This window comes from Heterodontus francisci, chromosome 29, assembly GCF_036365525.1.
Source record: "Heterodontus francisci isolate sHetFra1 chromosome 29, sHetFra1.hap1, whole genome shotgun sequence".
Lineage (NCBI taxonomy): Eukaryota > Metazoa > Chordata > Chondrichthyes > Heterodontiformes > Heterodontidae > Heterodontus > Heterodontus francisci.
In genome coordinates, this window is record NC_090399.1 from 42,667,789 (window position 1) to 42,688,692 (window position 20,904).

The following is a 20,904-nucleotide window of genomic DNA, read 5'->3' on the forward strand; positions in this document are numbered from 1 at the left end:
TCATCACTGCCCATCCGACTAGTAACGACCCCTCAGTGCTGTTCCACAGACTGGGCTGCACTCCCTCAGTACTGACCGTCCAACAGTGCAGCACACACTCAGTACTGACCTTTTGACAGTACAGCACTCCCTCAGCACTGACCCTCTGACAGTGCAGCATTCCCTCAGTAATGACCCTCTGACAGTGCAGCACTCCCTCAGTACTGACCCTCTGACAGTGCAGCATTCCCTCAGTAATGACCCTCTGACAGTGCAGCACTCCCTCAGTACTGACCCTCTGACAGTGAAGCAATCCCTCAGTACTGACCCTCTGACAGTGCAGCACTCCCTCAGGACTGAACCTCTGACAGTGCAGCACTCCCTCAGGACTGACCCTCTGGCAGTGCAGCACTCACTCAGTACTGACCCTCTGACAGTGCAGCACTCCCTCAGTGCTGACTTTCTGACAGTGCGGCCCTCCATCAGTACTGACCCTCTGACAGTGCAGCACTCCCTCAGTACTGACCCTCTGACAGTGCAGCACTCCATCAGTACTGACCCTCTGACAGTGCAGAAATCCCTCAGTACTGACATTCTGACAGTGCAGCACTCCCTCAGTACTGACCCTCCGACAGTGCAGCACTCCCTCAGTACTGACCCTCTAACAGTGCAGCATTCCCACAGTACTGACCCTCTGACAGTGCAGCATTCCCTCAGTACTGACCCTCTGACAGTGCAGCACTCCCTCAGTCCTGACTCTCCATCAGTGCAGCACTCCCTCATCACTGTCCATCCGACTAGTAACAATCCCTCAGTGCTGTTCCACAGACTGGGCTGCACTCCCTCAGTACTCACCGTCCAACAGTGCAGCACACACTCAGTACTGACCTTTTGACAGTACAGCACTCCCTCAGCAATGACCCTCTGACAGTGCAGCACTCCCTCAGTACTGACCCTCTGACAGTGCAGCATTCCCTCAGTAATGACCCTCTGACAGTGCAGCACTCCCTCAGTGCTGACTCTCTGACAGTGCAGCATTCCCTCAGTACTGACCCTCTGACAGTGCAGCACTCGCTCAGTACTGACCCTCTGACAGTGCAGCATTCCCTCAGTACTGAACCTCTGACCGTACAGCACTCACTCAGTACTGATCCTCCGACAGTGCAGCACTCCCTCAGTACTGACCCTCTGACAGTGCAGCACTCCCTCAGTAATGACCCTCCGACAGTGCAGCAATTCCTCAGTACTGACATTCTGACAGTGCAGCACTCCCTCAGTACTGACCCTCCGACACTGCAGCACTCCCTCAGTACTGACCCTCTAACAGTGCAGCATTCCCTCAGTACTGACCCTCTGACAGTGCAGCATTCCCTCAGTACTGACCCTCTGACAGTGCAGCACTCCCTCAGTACTGACCCTCCGACAGTGCAGCACTCCCTCAGTACTGACCATCTGACACTACTGCTCTCCCTCAGTACTGACCCTCTGACAGTGCATCATTCCCTCAGTACTGACCCTCCGACAGTGCAACACTCCCTCAGTACTGACCATCTGACACTACTGGTCTCCCTCAGTACTGACCCTCTGACAGTGCAGCACTCCCTCAGTACTGACCCTCTGACAGTGCAGCAATCCCTCAGTACTGACATTCTGACAGTGCAGCACTCCCTCAGTACTGACGCTCCGACAGTGCAGCATTCCCTCAGTACTGACCCTCTGACAGTGCAGCACTCCCTCAGTACTGACCCTCTGACAGTGCAGCACTCCCTCAGTACTGACCCTCCGACACTGCAGCACTCCCTCAGTACTGACCCTCTAACAGTGCAGCACTCCCTCAGTACTGACACTCCGACAGTGCAGCATTCCCTCAGTACTGACCCTCTGACAGTGCAGCACTCCCTCAGTACTGACCCTCCGACACTGCAGCACTCCCTCAGTACTGACCCTCTAACAGTGCAGCACTCCCTCAGTACTGACACTCCGACAGTGCAGCACTCCCTCAGTACTGACCCTCTAACAGTGCAGCACTCACTCAGTACTGACCATCTGACACTACTGCTCTCCCTCAGTACTGACCCTCTGACAGTGCAGCACTCCCTCAGTACTGCGCCTCTGACTGTGCAGCACTCTCTCAGTACTGCGCCTCTGACAGTGCAGCACTCCCTCAGGACTGACCCTCTGACAGTGCAGCATTCCCTCAGTACTGACCCTCTGAGAGTGCAGCACTCCCTCAGTACTGACGCTCCGACAGTGCAGCACTCCCTCAGTACTGACCCTCTAACAGTGCAGCATTCCCTCAGTACTGACCCTCTGACAGTGCAGCATTCCCTCAGTACTGACCCTCTGACAGTGCAGCACTCCCTCAGTACTGCGCCTCTGACAGTGCAGCACTCCCTCAGGACTGCGCCTCTGACAGTGCAGCATTCCCTCAGTACTGACGCTCTGACAGTGCAGCACTCCCTCAGTACTGACCCTCTGACAGTGCAGCATTCCCTCAGTAATGACCCTCTGACAGTGCAGCACTCCCTCAGTACTGACCCTCTGACAGTGCAGCATTCCCTCAGTCATGACCCTCTGACAGTGCAGCACTCCCTCAGTACTGACTCTCTGACAGTGCAGCATTCCCTCAGTACTGACCCTCCGACAGTGCAGCACTCGCTCAGTACTGACCCTCTGACAGTGCAGCATTCCCTCAGTCATGACCCTCTGACAGTGCAGCACTCCCTCAGTACTGACTCTCTGACAGTGCAGCATTCCCTCAGTACTGACCCTCCGACAGTGCAGCACTCGCTCAGTACTGACCCTCTGACAGTGCAGCACTCCCTCAGAACTGACCCTCTGACCGTACAGCACTCCCTCAGTACTGACCCTCTGACTGTGCAGCACTCCCTCATCACTGCCCATCCGACTAGTAACGATCCCTCAGTGCTGTTCCACAGACTGGGCTGCACTCCCTCAGTACTGACCGTCCAACAGTGCAGCGCACACTCAGTACTGACCCTCTGACAGTGCAGCATTCCCTCAGTAATGACCCTCTGACAGTGCAGCACTCCCTCAGTGCTGACTCTCTGACAGTGCAGCATTCCCTGAGTACTGACCCTCTGACAGTACAGCACTCCCTCAGTACTGACCCTCTGACCGTTCAGCACTCCCTCAGTACTGACCCTCCGACAGTGCAGCACTCCCTCAGTACTGACCCTCTGACAGTGCAGCACTCCCTCAGTACTGCGCCTCTGACTGTGCAGCACTCTCTCAGTACTGCGCCTCTGACAGTGCAGCACTCCCTCAGGACTGACCCTCTGACAGTGCAGCATTCCCTCAGTACTGACCCTCTGAGAGTGCAGCACTCCCTCAGTACTGACGCTCCGACAGTGCAGCACTCCCTCAGTACTGACCCTCTAACAGTGCAGCATTCCCTCAGTACTGACCCTCTGACAGTGCAGCATTCCCTCAGTACTGACCCTCTGACAGTGCAGCACTCCCTCAGTACTGCGCCTCTGACAGTGCAGCACTCCCTCAGGACTGACCCTCTGACAGTGCAGCATTCCCTCAGTACTGACGCTCTGACAGTGCAGCACTCCCTCAGTACTGACCCTCTGACAGTGCAGCATTCCCTCAGTAATGACCCTCTGACAGTGCAGCACTCCCTCAGTACTGACTCTCTGACAGTGCAGCATTCCCTCAGTACTGACCCTCCGACAGTGCAGCACTCGCTCAGTACTGACCCTCTGACAGTGCAGCATTCCCTCAGTACTGACCCTCTGACAGTACAGCACTCCCTCAGAACTGACCCTCTGACCGTACAGCACTCCCTCAGTGCTGACCCTCTGACTGTGCAGCACTCCCTCATCACTGCCCATCCGACTAGTAACGATCCCTCAGTGCTGTTCCACAGACTGGGCTGCACTCCCTCAGTACTGACCGTCCAACAGTGCAGCACACACTCAGTACTGACCCTCTGACAGTGCAGCATTCCCTCAGTAATGACCCTCTGACAGTGCAGCACTCCCTCAGTGCTGACACTCTGACAGTGCAGCATTCCCTAAGTACTGACCCTCTGACAGTACAGCACTCCCTCAGTACTGACCCTCTGACCGTTCAGCACTCCCTCAGTACTGACCCTCCGACAGTGCAGCACTCCCTCAGTACTGACCCTCTGACAGTGCAGCACTCCCTCAAGACTGACCCTCTGACAGTGCAGCCCTCCCTCAGTACTGACCCTCTGACAGTGCAGCACTCCCTCAGTACTGACCCTCTGACCGTGCAGCACTCCCTCAGTACTGACCCTCAGACAGTGCAGCCCTCCCTCAGGCAGTGCCGCACACCCTCAGTACTGACCCTCTGACAGTGCAGCACTCCCTCAGTACTGACCCTCCGACAGTGCAGCACTCCCTCAGTACTGACCATCTGACACTACTGCTCTCCCTCAGTACTGACCCTCTGACAGTGCAGCACTCCCTCAGTACTGCGCCTCTGACTGTGCAGCACTCCCTCAGTACTGCGCCTCTGACAGTGCAGCACTCCCTCAGGACTGACCCTCTGACAGTGCAGCATTCCCTCAGTACTGACCCTCTGACAGTGCAGCACTCCCTCAGTACTGACCCTCTGACAGTGCAGCATTCCCTCAGTCATCACCCTCTGACAGTGCAGCACTCCCTCAGTACTGACTCTCTGACAGTGCAGCATTCCCTCAGTACTGACCCTCCGACAGTGCAGCACTCGCTCAGTACTGACCCTCTGACAGTGCAGCATTCCCTCAGTACTGACCCACTGACAGTGCAGCATTCCCTCAGTACTGACCCTCTGACAGTGCAGCACTCCCTCAGTACTGACCCTCAGACAGTGCAGCCCTCCCTCAGGCAGTGCCGCACAGCCTCAGTACTGACCCTCTGACAGTGCAGCACTCCCTCAGTACTGACCCTCCGACAGTGCAGCACTCCCTCAGTACTGACCATCTGACACTACTGCTCTCCCTCAGTTCTGACCCTCTGACAGTGCAGCACTCCCTCAGTCATCACCCTCTGACAGTGCAGCACTCCCTCAGTACTGACCCTCTGACCGTACAGCACTCCCTCAGTACTGACCCTCCGACAGTGCAGCACTCCCTCAGCACTGACCCTCTGACAGTGCAGCACTCCCTCAGGACTGACCCTCTGACAGTGCAGCCCTCCCTCAGTACTGACCCTCTGGCAGTGCAGCACTCCCTCAATACTGACCCTCTGACAGTGCAGCACTCCCTCAGTGCTGAATTTCTGACAGTGCAGCCCTCCCTCAGGCAGTGCCGCACTACCTCAGTACTGACCCTCTGACAGTGCCGCCCTCCCTCAGTACTGACCCTCTGACAGTGCAGCACTCCTTCAGTACTGACCCTCTGACAGTGCAGCACTCCCTCAGTACTGACCCTCTGACAGTGCAGCACTCCCTCAATACTGACCCTCTGACAGTGCAGCACTCCCTCATTACTGACTCTCCATCAGTGCAGCACTCCCTCAGTACTGACCCTCTGACTGTGCAGCGCTCCCTCATCACTGCCCATCCGACTAGTAACGATCCCTCAGTGCTGTTCCACAGACTGGGCTGCACTCCCTCAGTACTGACCGTCCAACAGTGCAGCACACACTCAGTACTGACCTTTTGACAGTACAGCACTCCCTCAGCACTGACCCTCTGACAGTGCAGCATTCCCTCAGTAATGACCCTCTGACAGTGCAGCACTCCCTCAGTACTGACCCTCTGACAGTGCAGCATTCCCTCAGTAATGACCCTCTGACAGTGCACCACTCCCTCAGTGCTGACTCTCTGACAGTGCAGCATTCCCTCAGTACTGACCCTCTGACAGTACAGCACTCCCTCAGTACTGACCCTCTGACCGTACAGCACTCCCTCAGTACTGACCCTCCGACAGTGCAGCACTCCCTCAGTCCTGACCCTCTGACAGTGCAGCACTCCCTCAGTACTGACCCTCTGACAGTGCAGCACTCCCTCAGGACTGACCCTCTGACAGTGCAGCCCTCCCTCAGTACTGACCCTCTGACAGTGCAGCACTCCCTCAGTACTGACCCTCTGACAGTGCAGCACTCCCTCAGTACTGACCCTCAGACAGTGCAGCCCTCCCTCACGCAGGGCCGCACACCCTCAGTACTGACCCTCTAACAGTGCAGCATTCCCTCAGTCCTGACCCTCTGACAGTGCAGCACTCCCTCAGTACTGACCCTCCGACAGTGCTGCACTCCCTCAGTACTGACCATCTGACACTACTGCTCTCCCTCAGTACTGACCCTCTGACAGTGCAGCACTCCCTCAGTACTGCGCCTCTGACTGTGCAGCACTCCCTCAGTACTGCGCCTCTGACAGTGCAGCACTCCCTCAGGACTGACCCTCTGACAGTGCAGCATTCCCTCAGTACTGACCCTCTGACAGTGCAGCACTCCCTCAGTACTGACCCTCTGACAGTGCAGCATTCCCTCAGTACTGACCCTCTGACAGTGCAGCACTCCCTCAGTACTGACCCTCTGACAGTGCAGCATTCCCTCAGTCATGACCCTCTGACAGTGCAGCACTCCCTCAGTACTGACTCTCTGACAGTGCAGCATTCCCTCAGTACTGACCCTCCGACAGTGCAGCACTCGCTCAGTACTGACCCTCTGACAGTGCAGCATTCCCTCAGTACTGACCCTCTGACAGTGCAGCATTCCCTCAGTACTGACCCTCTGACAGTACAGCACTCCCTCAGTACTGACCCTCTGACCGTACAGCACTCCCTCAGTACTGACCCTCCGACAGTTCAGCACCCCCTCAGTACTGACCCTCTGACAGTGCAGCACTCCCTCAGAACTGACCCTCTGACAGTGCAGCACTCCCTCAGGACTGACCCTCTTACAGTGCAGCCCTCCCTCAGTACTGACCCTCTGGCAGTGCAGCACTCCCTCAGTACTGACCCTCTGACAGTGCAGCACTCCCTCAGTGCTGACTTTCTGACAGTGCAGCCCTCCCTCAGGCAGTGACGCACTCCCTCAGGACTGACCCTCTGACAGTGCAGCCCTCCCTCAGTACTGACCCACTGACAGTGCAGCACTCCTTCAGTACTGACCCTCTGACAGTGCAGCACTCCCTCAGTACTGACCCTCTGACAGTGCAGCACTCCCTCAGTACTGACTCTCCATCAGTGCAGCACTCCCTCAGTACTGACCCTCTGACTGTGCAGCACTCCCTCATCACTGCCCATCCGACTAGTAACGATCCCTCAGTGCTGTTCCACAGACTGGGCTGCACTCCCTCAGTACTGACCTCCAACAGTGCAGCACACACTCAGTACTGACCTTTTGAGAGTACAGCACTCCCTCAGTACTGACCCTCTGACAGTGCAGCACTCCCTCAGTACTGACCCTCCGACAGTGCAGCATTCCCTCAGTAATGACCCTCTGACAGTGCAGCACTCCCTCAGTACTGACCCTCTGACAGTGCAGCATTCCCTCAGTAATGACCCTCTGACAGTGCAGCACTCCCTCAGTGCTGACTCTCTGACAGTGCAGCATTCCCTCAGTACTGACCCTCTGACAGTCCAGCACTCCCTCAGTACTGACCCTCTGACCGTGCAGCACTCCCTCAGTACTGACCCTCCGACAGTGCAGCACTCCCTCAGTACTGACCCTCTGACTGTGCAGCACTCCCTCAGGACTGACCCTCTGACAGTGCAGCCCTCCCTCAGTACTGACCCTCTGACAGAGCAGCACTCCCTCAGTACTGACCCTCAGACAGTGCAGCCCTCCCTCAGGCAGTGCCGCACACCCTCAGTACTGACCCTCTGACAGTGCAGCACGCCCTCAGTGCTGACCTTCTGACATTACAGCCCTCCCTCAGGCAGTACCGCACTCCCTCAGTACTGACCATATGGCAATGCAGCACTCCCTCAGTACTGACCCTCTGACAGTGTAGCACTCCCTCCGTACTGACCCTCCGACAGTGCAGCACTCCCTCAGTACTGACCATATGGCAATGCAGCATTCCCTCAGTACTGACCCTCTGACAGTGCAGCATTCCCTCAGTACTGACCCTCTGACATTGCAGCATTCCCTCAGTCCTGACGTTCCACCAGTTCAGCACTCCCTCAGTACTGACCCTCTGACAGTGCAGCATTCCCTCAGTACTGACCCTCTGACACGACTGCTCTCCCTCAGTACTGACCCTCTGACAGTGCAGCACTCCCTCAGTACTGACCCTCCGACACTGCAGCACTCCCTCAGTACTGACCATCTGACAGTGCAGCACGCCCTCAGTGCTGACCTTCTGACATCGCAGCCCTCCCTCAGGCAGTACCGCACTCCCTCAGTACTGACCATATGGCAATGCAGCACTCCCTCAGTACTGACCCTCTGACAGTGTAGCACTCCCTCCGTACTGACCCTCCGACAGTGCAGCACTCCCTCAGTACTGACCATATGGCAATGCAGCACTCCCTCAGTACTGACCCTCTGACAGTGCAGCATTCCCTCAGTACTGACCCTCTGACAGTGCAGCACTCCCTCAGTACTGACCCTCTGACAGTGCAGCAATCCCTCAGTACTGACATTCTGACAGTGCAGCACTCCCTCAGTACTGACCCTCCGACAGTGCAGCACTCCCTCTGTACTGACCCTCTAACTGTGCAGCATTCCCTCAGTAATGACCCTCTGACAGTGCAGCACTCCCTCAGTACTGACTCTCTGACAGTGCAGCATTCCCTCAGTACTGACCCTCCGACAGTGCAGCACTCGCTCAGTACTGACCCTCTGACAGTGCAGCATTCCCTCATTACTGACCCTCTGACAGTGCAGCACTCCCTCAGTACTCACCCTCTGACCGTACAGCACTCCCTCAGTACTGACCCTCCGACAGTGCAGCACTCCCTCAGTGCTGACCCTCTGACAGTGCAGCACTCCCTCAGTACTGACCCTCTGACAGTGCAGCACTCCCTCAGGACTGACCCTCTGACAGTGCAGCCCTCCCTCAGTACTGACCCTCTGACAGTGCAGCACTCCCTCAGTACTGACCCTCTGACAGTGCAGCACTCCCTCAGTACTGACCCTCAGACAGTGCAGCCCTCCCTCAGGCAGTGCCGCACACCCTCAGTACTGACCCTCTGACAGTGCAGCACTCCCTCAGGCAGTACCGCACTCCCTCAGTACTGACCATATGGCAATGCAGCACTCCCTCAGTACTGACCCTCTGACAGTGTTGCACTCCCTCCGTACTGACCCTCCGACAGTGCAGCACTCCCTCAGTACTGACCATATGGCAATGCAGCACTCCCTCAGTACTGACCCTCTGACAGTGCAGCATTCCCTCAGTACTGACCCTCTGACAGTGCAGCACTCCCTCAGTACTGACCCTCTGACAGTGCAGCATTCCCTCAGTGCTGACCCTCTGACAGTACAGCACACCCTCAGTACTGACGTTCCACCAGTTCAGCACTCCCTCAGTACTGACCCTCTGACAGTGTAGCACTCACTCAGGACTGACCCTCTGACAGTGCAGCATTCCCTCAGTACTGACCCTCTGACAGTGCAGCACTCCCTCAGTACTGACCCTCTGACAGTGCAGCACTCCCTCAGTACTGACCCTCTGACAGTGCAGCACTCTCTCAGTACTGACCCTTTGACAGTGCAGCATTCCCTCAGTACTGACCATCTGACAGTGCAGCACACCCTCAGTACTGATCCTCTGACAATGCAGCAATCCCTCAGTACTGACATTCTGACAGTGCAGCACTCCCTCAGTACTGACCCTCTGACAGTGCAGCCCTCCCTCAGTACTGACCCACTGACAGTGCAGCACTCCTTCAGTACTGACCCTCTGACAGTGCAGCACTCCCTCAGTACTGACCCTATGACAGTGCAGCACTCCCTCAGTACTGACTCTCCATCAGTGCAGCACTCCCTCAGTACTGACCCTCTGACTGTGCAGCACTCCCTCATCACTGCCCATCCGACTAGTAACGATCCCTCAGTGCTGTTCCACAGACTGGGCTGCACTCCCTCAGTACTGACCTCCAACAGTGCAGCACACACTCAGTACTGACCTTTTGAGAGTACAGCACTCCCTCAGTACTGACCCTCTGACAGTGCAGCACTCCCTCAGTACTGACCCTCCGACAGTGCAGCATTCCCTCAGTAATGACCCTCTGACAGTGCAGCACTCCCTCAGTACTGACCCTCTGACAGTGCAGCATTCCCTCAGTAATGACCCTCTGACAGTGCAGCACTCCCTCAGTGCTGACTCTCTGACAGTGCAGCATTCCCTCAGTACTGACCCTCTGACAGTCCAGCACTCCCTCAGTACTGACCCTCTGACCGTGCAGCACTCCCTCAGTACTGACCCTCCGACAGTGCAGCACTCCCTCAGTACTGACCCTCTGACTGTGCAGCACTCCCTCAGGACTGACCCTCTGACAGTGCAGCCCTCCCTCAGTACTGACCCTCTGACAGAGCAGCACTCCCTCAGTACTGACCCTCAGACAGTGCAGCCCTCCCTCAGGCAGTGCCGCACACCCTCAGTACTGACCCTCTGACAGTGCAGCACGCCCTCAGTGCTGACCTTCTGACATTACAGCCCTCCCTCAGGCAGTACCGCACTCCCTCAGTACTGACCATATGGCAATGCAGCACTCCCTCGGTACTGACCCTCTGACAGTGTAGCACTCCCTCCGTACTGACCCTCCGACAGTGCAGCACTCCCTCAGTACTGACCATATGGCAATGCAGCACTCCCTCAGTACTGACCCTCTGACAGTGCAGCATTCCCTCAGTACTGACCCTCCGACAGTGCAGCACTCCCTCAGTACTGACCCTCTGACAGTGCAGCACTCCCTCAGGACTGACCCTCTGACAGTGCAGCATTCCCTCAGTACTGACCCTCTGACACGACTGCTCTCCCTCAGTACTGACCCTCTGACAGTGCAGCACTCCCTCAGTACTGACCCTCCGACACTGCAGCACTCCCTCAGTACTGACCATCTGACACTACTGCTCTCCCTCAGTACTGACCCTCTGACAGTGCAGCACGCCCTCAGTGCTGACCTTCTGACATCGCAGCCCTCCCTCAGGCAGTACCGCACTCCCTCAGTACTGACCATATGGCAATGCAGCACTCCCTCAGTACTGACCCTCTGACAGTGTAGCACTCCCTCCGTACTGACCCTCCGACAGTGCAGCACTCCCTCAGTACTGACCATATGGCAATGCAGCACTCCCTCAGTACTGACCCTCTGACAGTGCAGCACTCCCTCAGTACTGACCCTCTGACAGTGCAGCAATCCCTCAGTACTGACATTCTGACAGTGCAGCACTCCCTCAGTACTGACCCTCCGACAGTGCAGCACTCCCTCTGTACTGACCCTCTAACTGTGCAGCATTCCCTCAGTAATGACCCTCTGACAGTGCAGCACTCCCTCAGTACTGACTCTCTGACAGTGCAGCATTCCCTCAGTACTGACCCTCCGACAGTGCAGCACTCGCTCAGTACTGACCCTCTGACAGTGCAGCATTCCCTCATTACTGACCCTCTGACAGTGCAGCACTCCCTCAGTACTCACCCTCTGACCGTACAGCACTCCCTCAGTACTGACCCTCCGACAGTGCAGCACTCCCTCAGTGCTGACCCTCTGACAGTGCAGCACTCCCTCAGTACTGACCCTCTGACAGTGCTGCACTCCCTCAGGACTGACCCTCTGACAGTGCAGCCCTCCCTCAGTACTGACCCTCTGACAGTGCAGCACTCCCTCAGTACTGACCCTCTGACAGTGCAGCACTCCCTCAGTACTGACCCTCAGACAGTGCAGCCCTCCCTCAGGCAGTGCCGCACACCCTCAGTACTGACCCTCTGACAGTGCAGCACTCCCTCAGGCAGTACCGCACTCCCTCAGTACTGACCATATGGCAATGCAGCACTCCCTCAGTACTGACCCTCTGACAGTGTAGCACTCCCTCCGTACTGACCCTCCGACAGTGCAGCACTCCCTCAGTACTGACCATATGGCAATGCAGCACTCCCTCAGTACTGACCCTCTGACAGTGCAGCATTCCCTCAGTACTGACCCTCTGACAGTGCAGCACTCCCTCAGTACTGACCCTCTGACAGTGCAGCATTCCCTCAGTGCTGACCCTCTGACAGTACAGCACACCCTCAGTACTGACGTTCCACCAGTTCAGCACTCCCTCAGTACTGACCCTCTGACAGTGTAGCACTCACTCAGGACTGACCCTCTGACAGTGCAGCATTCCCTCAGTACTGACCCTCTGACAGTGCAGCACTCCCTCAGTACTGACCCTCTGACAGTGCAGCACTCCCTCAGTACTGACCCTCTGACAGTGCAGCACTCTCTCAGTACTGACCCTTTGACAGTGCAGCATTCCCTCAGTACTGACCATCTGACAGTGCAGCACTCCCTCAGTACTGACATTCTGACAGTGCAGCACTCCCTCAGTACTGATCCTCTGACAATGCAGCAATCCCTCAGTACTGACATTCTGACAGTGCAGCACTCCCTCAGTACTGACCCTCCGACAGTGCAGCACTCCCTCAGTACTGACCCTCTAACAGTGCAGCATTCCCTCAGTACTGACCCTCCGACTGTGCAGCACTCCCTCAGTACTGACCATCTGACACTACTGCTCTCCCTCAGTACTGACCCTCTGACAGTGCAGCACTCCCTCAGTACTGACCCTCTGACAGTGCAGCAATCCCTCAGTCCTGACATTCTGACAGTGCAGCACTCCCTCAGTACTGACCCTCCGACAGTGCAGCACTCCCTCAGTACTGACCCTCTGACAGTGCAGCACTCGCTCAGTACTGACCCTCTGACAGTGCAGCATTCCCTCAGTACTGACCCTCTGACAGTACAGCACTCCCTCAGTACTGACCCTCTGACCGTACAGCACTCCCTCAGTACTGTCCCTCCGACAGTGCAGCACTCCCTCAGTACTGACCCTCTGACTTTGCAGCACTCCCTCAGGACTGACCCTCTGACAGTGCAGCCCTCCCTCAGTACTGACCCTCTGACAGTGCAGCACTCCCTCAGTACTGACCCTCTGACAGTGCAGCACTCCCTCAGTGCTGACTTTCTGACAGTGCAGCCCTCCCTCAGGCAGAGCCGCACTGCCTCAGTACTGACCCTCTGACAGTGCAGCCCTCCCTCAGTACTGACCCTCTGACAGTGCAGCACTTCCTCAGTACTGACCCTCTGACAGTGCAGCACTCCTTCAGTACTGACCCTCTGACTGTGCAGCACTCCCTCAGTACTCACTCTCCATCAGTGCAGCACTCCTTCAGTACTGACCCTCTGACTGTGCAGCACTCCCTCATCACTGCCCATCCGACTAGCAACGATCCCTCAGTGCTGTTCCACAGGCTGGGCTGCACTCCCTCAGTACTGACCGTCCAACAGTGCAGCACACACTCAGTACTGACCTTTTGACAGTACAGCACTCCCTCAGTACTGACCCTCTGACAGTGCAGCACTCCCTCAGTACTGACCTTTTGACAGTACAGCACTCCCTCAGTACTGACCCTCCGACAGTACAGCACTCACTCAGTACTGACCCTCTGACAGTACAGCACTCCCTCAGTACTGACCCTCCGACAGCACTGTACTCCCTCAGTACTGACTCTCCGACAGTACAGCACTTCCTCAGTACTGACTCTCCGACAGTACAGCACTCCCTCAGTACTGACCCTCCGACAGTGCAGCACTCGCTCAGTACTGACCCTCTGACAGTGCAGCATTCCCTCAGTACTGACCCTCTGACAGTACAGCACTCCCTCAGTACTGAGCCTCTGACCGTACAGCACTCCCTCAGTACTGACCCTCCGACAGTGCAGCACTCCCTCAGTACTGACCCTCCGACAGTGCAGCCCTCCCTCAGTACTGATCCTCTGACAGTGCAGCATTCCCTCAGTACTGACCCTCTGACAGTACAGCACTCCCTCAGTACTGACCCTCTGACCGTACAGCGCTCCCTCAGTACTGACCCTCCGATAGTGCAGCACTCCCTCAGTACTGACCCTCCGACAGTGCAGCACTCCCTCAGGACTGACCCTCTGACAGTGCAGCCCTCCCTCAGTACTGACCCTCTGACAGTGCAGCACTCCCTCAGTACTGACCCTCTGACAGTGCAGCACTCCCTCAGTGCTGACTTTCTGACAGTGCAGCCCTCCCTCAGGCAGTGCCGCACTCCCTCAGTACTGACCCTCTGACAGTGCAGCACTCCCTCAGTACTGACCCTCTGACAGTGCAGCACTCCCTCAGTACTGACTCTCCATCAGTGCAGTACTCCTTCAGTACTGACCCTCTGACTGTGCAGCACTCCCTCATCACTGCCCATCCGACTAGCAACGATCCCTCAGTGCTGTTCCACAGACTGGGCTGCACTCCCTCAGTACTCACCGTCCAACAGTGCAGCACACACTCAGTCCTGACCTTTTGACAGTACAGCACTCCCTCAGTACTGACCCTCTGACAGTGCTGCACTCCCTCAGCACTGACCTTTTGACAGTACAGCACTCCCTCAGTACTGACCCTCCGACAGTACAGCACTCCCTCAGTACTGACCCTCTGACAGTACAGCACTCCATCAGTACTGACCCTCCGACAGTACTGTACTCCCTCAGTACTGACTCTCCGACAGTACAGCACTCCCTCAGTACTGACTCTCCGACAGTACAGCACTCCCTCAGTACTGACCCTCCGACAGTACAGCACTCCCTCAGTACAGACCCTCCGACAGTACAGCACTCCCTCAGTACCGATCCTCTGACAGTACAGCACTCCTTCAGTACTGACCCTCCGACAGTACTGCACTCCCTCAGTCCAGACCCTCCGACAGTACAGCACTCCCTCAGTACTGACTCTCCGACAGTACAGCACTCCCTCAGTACTGACCCTCCGACAGTACAGCACTCCCTCAGTACAGACCCTCCGACAGTACAGCACTCCCTCAGTACTGACCCTCCGACCGTACAGCACTCCCTCAGTACTGACCCTCCGACTGTACAGCACTCGCTCAGTACTGACCCTCCGACAGTACAGCACTCCCTCAGTACTGACCCTCCGACAGTGCAGCACTCCCTCAGTACTGACCCTCTGACCGTACAGCACTCCCTCAGTACTGTCCCTCCGACAGTGCAGCACTCCCTCAGTACTGACCCTCTGACTTTGCACCACTCCCTCAGGACTGACCCTCTGACAGTGCAGCCCTCCCTCAGTACTGACCCTCTGACAGTGCAGCACTCCCTCAGTACTGACCCTCTGACAGTGCAGCACTCCCTCAGTGCTGACTTTCTGACAGTGCAGCCCTCCCTCAGGCAGTGCCGCTCTGCCTCAGTACTGACCCTCTGACAGTGCAGCCCTCCCTCAGTACTGACCCTCTGACAGTGCAGCACTCCTTCAGTACTGACCCTCTGACAGTGCAGCACTCCCTCAGTACTGACCCTCTGACAGTGCAGCACTCCTTCAGTACTGACCCCCTGACTGTGCAGCACTCCCTCAGTACTGACTCTCCATCAGTGCAGCACTCCCTCAGTTCTGACCCTCTGACTGTGCAGCACTCCCTCATCACTGCCCATCCGACTAGCAACGATCCCTCAGTGCTGTTCCACAGACTGGGCTGCACTCCCTCAGTACTGACCGTCCAACAGTGCAGCACACACTCAGTGCTGACCTTTTGACAGTACAGCACTCCCTCAGTACTGACCCTCTGACAGTGCAGCACTCCCTCAGTACTGACCTTTTGACAGTACAGCACTCCCTCAGTACTGACCCTCCGACAGTACAGCACTCCCTCAGTACTGACCCTCTGACAGTACAGCACTCCCTCAGTACTGACCCTCCGACAGTGCAGCACTCGCTCAGTACTGACCCTCTGACAGTGCAGCATTCCCTCAGTACTGACCCTCTGACAGTACAGCACTCCCTCAGTACTGACCCTCTGACCGTACAGCACTCCCTCAGTACTGACCCTCCGACAGTGCAGCACTCCCTCAGTACTGACCCTCCGACAGTGCAGCACTCCCTCAGTACTGACCCTCTGACAGTGCAGCATTCCCTCAGTACTGACCCTCCGATAGTGCAGCACTCCCCCAGTACTGACCCTCTGACAGTGCAGCACTCCCTCAGGACTGACCCTCTGACAGTGCAGCCCTCCCTCAGTACTGACCCTCTGACAGTGCAGCACTCCCTCAGTACTGACCCTCTGACAGTGCAGCACTCCCTCAGTGCTGACTTTCTGACAGTGCAGCCCTCCCTCAGGCAGTGCCGCACTCCCTCAGTACTGACCCTCTGACAGTGCAGCACTGCCTCAGTACTGACTCTCCATCAGTGCAGCACTCCCTCAGTCCTGACCGTCTGACTGTGCAGCACTCCCTCATCACTGCCCATCCGACTAGCAACGATCCCTCAGTGCTGTTCCACAGACTGGGCTGCACTCCCTCAGTACTGACCGTCCAACAGTGCAGCACACACTCAGTACTGACCTTTTGACAGTACAGCACTCCCTCAGTACTGACCCTCTGACAGTGCAGCACTCCCTCAGTACTGACCTTTTGACAGTACAGCACTCCCTCAGTACTGACCCTCCGACAGTACAGCACTCCCTCAGTACTGACCCTCTGACAGTACAGCACTCCCTCAGTACTGACCCTCCGACAGTACTGTACTCCCTCAGTACTGACCCTCCGACAGTACAGCACTCCCTCAGTACTGACTCTCCGACAGTACAGCACTCCCTCAGTACTGACCCTCCGACAGTACAGCACTCCCTCAGTACAGACCCTCCGACAGTACAGCACTCCCTCAGTACTGACCCTCCGACCGTACAGCACTCCCTCAGTACTGACCCTCCGACTGTACAGCACTCGCTCAGTACTGACCCTCCGACAGTACAGCACTCCCTCAGTACTGACCCTCCGACAGTACAGCACTCCCTCAGGGCTTCCCTTCAATCCAGCTTTTCATTGTATCTTTGCAGGAGTCACTTTATGGGACCTGGACAAACTCCAAAATAACCTCAACGTTCAGCCAAGTCCCAATACTGAGTTCAGCATCATTTCCTCAGACTCCATTGATGATACAACATCCTCTTTAGATGTGGATGCATCCCTCAAGGCCAGTTTTCTGAGTGGACTGGTTGACGTGAGCGGCTCTGCCAAGTTCCTGAAAAACAGTAAGGTATCCAAGCAGCATGCCCGGGTCACCCTCCAGTACCGAGCCACAACCCGGTTTGAGCAGCTGACCATGAGCCATCTGGGACCCCAGAATATATCCTACCCATCAGTCGTTGATCAGGACTTGGCCACTCATGTTGTCACAGCCGTCTTGTACGGAGCTCAGGCTTTCTTCGTGTTTGACCGGGAATATTCATCCAACGACAATGGCCAGGATATTGAGGGAGAGCTGAATGTGATGGTTAAAAAGATCCCCAGCTTCCAAATTGATGGAAAAGGCTCCGTGAAGCTGTCAGACCATGAAAAGAAAATTGTTGAGACATTCAGCTGCACATTTCATGGAGATTTCTTCCTCGATAGGAACCCGGTGGGTTACGAAGATGCTCTTCAAGTTTACTCAACACTCCCCAAGTTACTGGGCGAACACGGAGAGAAGGCAGTGCCGCTGAAAGTCTGGTTGTATCCTTTGAGCATGCTGGTCTCGAAAGCTGCCCAGTTAGTTCGGCAGATCAGTCTTGAGCTGGTCAATGAGTGCCGGCTCCTCCTGGAGCATTTCCATGACATAGAGATGAGATGCAATGATCTGATGAAAAGCACAGCAGCCAGAACATTCCCTGAGTTAAAGACAAAGATTCAAACCTTCAAGAGATTGTGTCTGGAATACCAGCTGTTCTTTCAGAAAGAACTGGCGACAATTCTGCCATCCATCCGCAGAATGGAGCAGGGGGAAAGTGGCCTGGTGGAAATATTGGAAGGGAAGGAGCGATCTCCATTCAGTAACCGTTCACTGGACATTTGGGTGGAGAAGAGGGAGAAGGAAGTGAACACTGTGGGCGGATACCTGGCCATGTTGCAAGGAGTGGACATTCTGACCCAGAGTCAGTTGGACAGGGTCTTGGTGGACCCAATGACTGAACACGTGGTCTGCTTCACCTTCAGCTCACTGTCGGAGACAGATAACTATCTACAGGAGCTCACCAACTACCTTAAGAGCCCACAGTCTTTAACAGAACCAAACCACATATCACAAAGTGATGCATGTCAGCTGAGTGAGGGTTGGTTTGAAGTAGCATCGGTGACTGAGAAAATGAGAAAACAGGCGCGATTGTTCCTGCAATTCACTGAGTCCAACAAATCCTCTTGGGAATAACAAGGCTGGTGAGAGCAGCAAGATTGCAATAGCTTCAGTAGATGACAGGAGTTGTCCTGGGGCCTCGATTTTCCTGTATGAAGAGGGAATTTTGGTGAAGGAGGAAATTCATACTGCAGAAAAACTGACATCCCATTGATCAGAGGAATAAGCGATTCCAGTGTAACACTACAACTCAAAGCGCCTGGAGATAACACTGAACCAGTGTTGATGTTCAGGGTAGTGTATAGGTGTGTTGAAGATGAGGATGGTCCTGGCAGGATACACAGGATGACCATGAGACCTTCACAGTGTCCGGATTGCATCCACACAAGGAATATCAGTTCAGGTCTGCTCCTGTATACAAGTCCTGGGCTGGCTTGCTCAGTGATCCCACTGCCAGTCTCCTCACCCTTTCCTGCTGATTCTCCCAGTCAGCTTTCAGTACTCAATGTTCAACCCACATCACTGACCATCACCTGGGGCCCCTCCTGCCCAGCTTGGTGATGGTGTTAATATTGGGCATTACTTAGTCGAATATCAGAAAGGCAGAGCCAGGAGGACACATGGACTCAGATCAGAACTGATGATTCGACCCGTGAGTGTATCCTGGACAACCTGAATGTCGGCACTTCCTATCGGATCCGGGTGTCCGCTGACTGTGGGGTAGCGGGAATCAGTGCTCTGAGTCAGGAGTGGAGACATTGACCCCCGAGAGAGAGGAGCTCGGCTCAGTTAGCAGAAAGTGTTCGCAGAATGTGTAGACTGGTGAGGCTGGAGGCCGGATGTTTACCAGCTCCCTCTGAGAATAGAGACGGATGAAGAGATGGGGGCAATAATGGAGGAAGGGATGTGGGGAATAAGAGCGAGAGTGATGCACAGAATGTGCAGAAAGTTCATCTTTGGAGAAGCCGGGAGCTCAACCAATCACAGGACCATCGTACTCACTGGGAACGAGGAATCGGGGAAAAGTGATCTGATCAATGGTCTCATCAACTACAATCCTGGGCGTGGACTGGACAGATCAGTTCAGGTTCCAAATAACTGACCCATCCGTGCTCAATAGCCCCTGTATGAGATCAATTACCAGGAGGGTTTCAAGGGTCCATACTCTCTCACCATTGTGGATGTAGATGAGGAACACCTAGGGGATTTTTATATCTTGAAGGATCACTATTACAGGAGAAGTAATTTTATGTGTCTGGTCACAAAATTATCAGCAGATTCTTTGCAGCAAGAGATCAATTCCTTTTCTGAAAGCTATCTGAGCAGGTCCAATATTACCCCCCAGCTCCTGATCACATCCCTGTGATGATCAAACTCCTGCTGTTCTGGAGGTGTTTCAGGAATCAGAGATTCCTTTCCCCAGAGATGGACAGGGTGTCCCCATCTATTTCCAATTCAACTTTCAGGCTTATTTGCAACCAACTCCTACCCTGAGCCCACAATGCAGCGAAGGGAAGAGGGGGAAGAGGAGGGAGAGGGAGTAGGATCTGGGGGAAGAGGGAGTGGGGGAGGTGGGAGTCACAGCAGGCAGCAAGACTGGCGCTGATACATGGATCTACAACATGAAGAGGTTGTTCTGGGACATGAGCAACGACAACCTCAAGAAATTCCTCATGGAATTAAACAGCGACCGCAATTGTTGACAACGCGAACGGGTAGTGGCGCTGTTTTGGCACATGCGCAAATACAGCATGTGCCACGAAAGTCCACAGCTTGCGACTGTAGCAGCTGCCAGGACTAAAAGATGGCGCTGGTCCAAAGAATCACAGAGATGAAACCTAACAAACACGTGGCAGAATACAATGGCCGGAGTGAGAGAGTGGAGCAGGCCGGGGAGAGCAGCCGCGGGGGCCCGGGGAGAGATCAGCGCGGGGCCGGGAGATCAGCGCGGGGGGCCGGGGTGATCAGCGCGGGGGCCGGGGAAGAGCAGCTGCGGGGGCCCGGGGAGAGCAGCGCGGGGGCCGGGGGACAGCAGCGCGGGGGCCGGGGACAGCAGCGCGGGGAGACCAGCGGTAGCGGTGCCGGGGGGCAAGGGGGGGGGAAGGGAGAGGGAGGAGAAAGAGGGAGGGGGGGGAGAAAGAGGGAAGAAGGGCGAGAAAGAGGGGAGGGGGGGGGGGAGAAAGAGGGGTAAGGAAGGGGGAGAAAGAGGGAGAGGGAGGGGTAGGAAGGAGTGGGGAGGGAGAGAGCTGGGGGAGAGGGAGGAAGGGGAGAGAGTGGGGAAGGAGTGAGAGCTGGGGGGAAAGGGAGGAAGGGGAGAGAGTTGGGGAGAGGGGAGCAGCAGAACGGAAAGAGGAGTGCCTTTTCTTGTGCATGCGCCATAAACACAAACAGCAAAAGACTTACTGACCAGTCCCTGGACCCCGGTGACACCAAGGTCTTCGCACGCTCGCTCCCCGCGGCTCTCTACGGCCTCTCGCTTCCGGCCCCTCTCCATTCAGCCGTTCCCCTCCAGCTTGCGGATGCCCAATCCAGTTGCTTTCCTCCCCTTCTCCACAGTACTTCAGGCATTGCAACTGTCTGGTCCCTGCATTTTGCATGCTCCCTCTCCCCCACCCCTCCCTCTCATTCACCCACCCCTCCCCCTCTTCACCACCCCT

General features: G+C 56.0%; 1 protein-coding gene across 1 annotated transcript in view; it reads left to right on the forward strand.

Moving 5' to 3' along the window:
* LOC137345805 (neoverrucotoxin subunit beta-like) overlaps window positions 1–18,322 on the forward strand; it is a 108,585-nt gene extending 90,263 nt beyond the window's left edge. Inside the window, exon 3 of the mRNA XM_068009054.1 lies at window positions 16,977–18,322. Within this exon, the coding sequence (XP_067865155.1) occupies window positions 16,977–18,322 (1,346 nt within the window). The remainder of the gene's footprint in view (window positions 1–16,976) is intronic.
* Window positions 18,323–20,904: the final 2,582 nt, after the last annotated feature.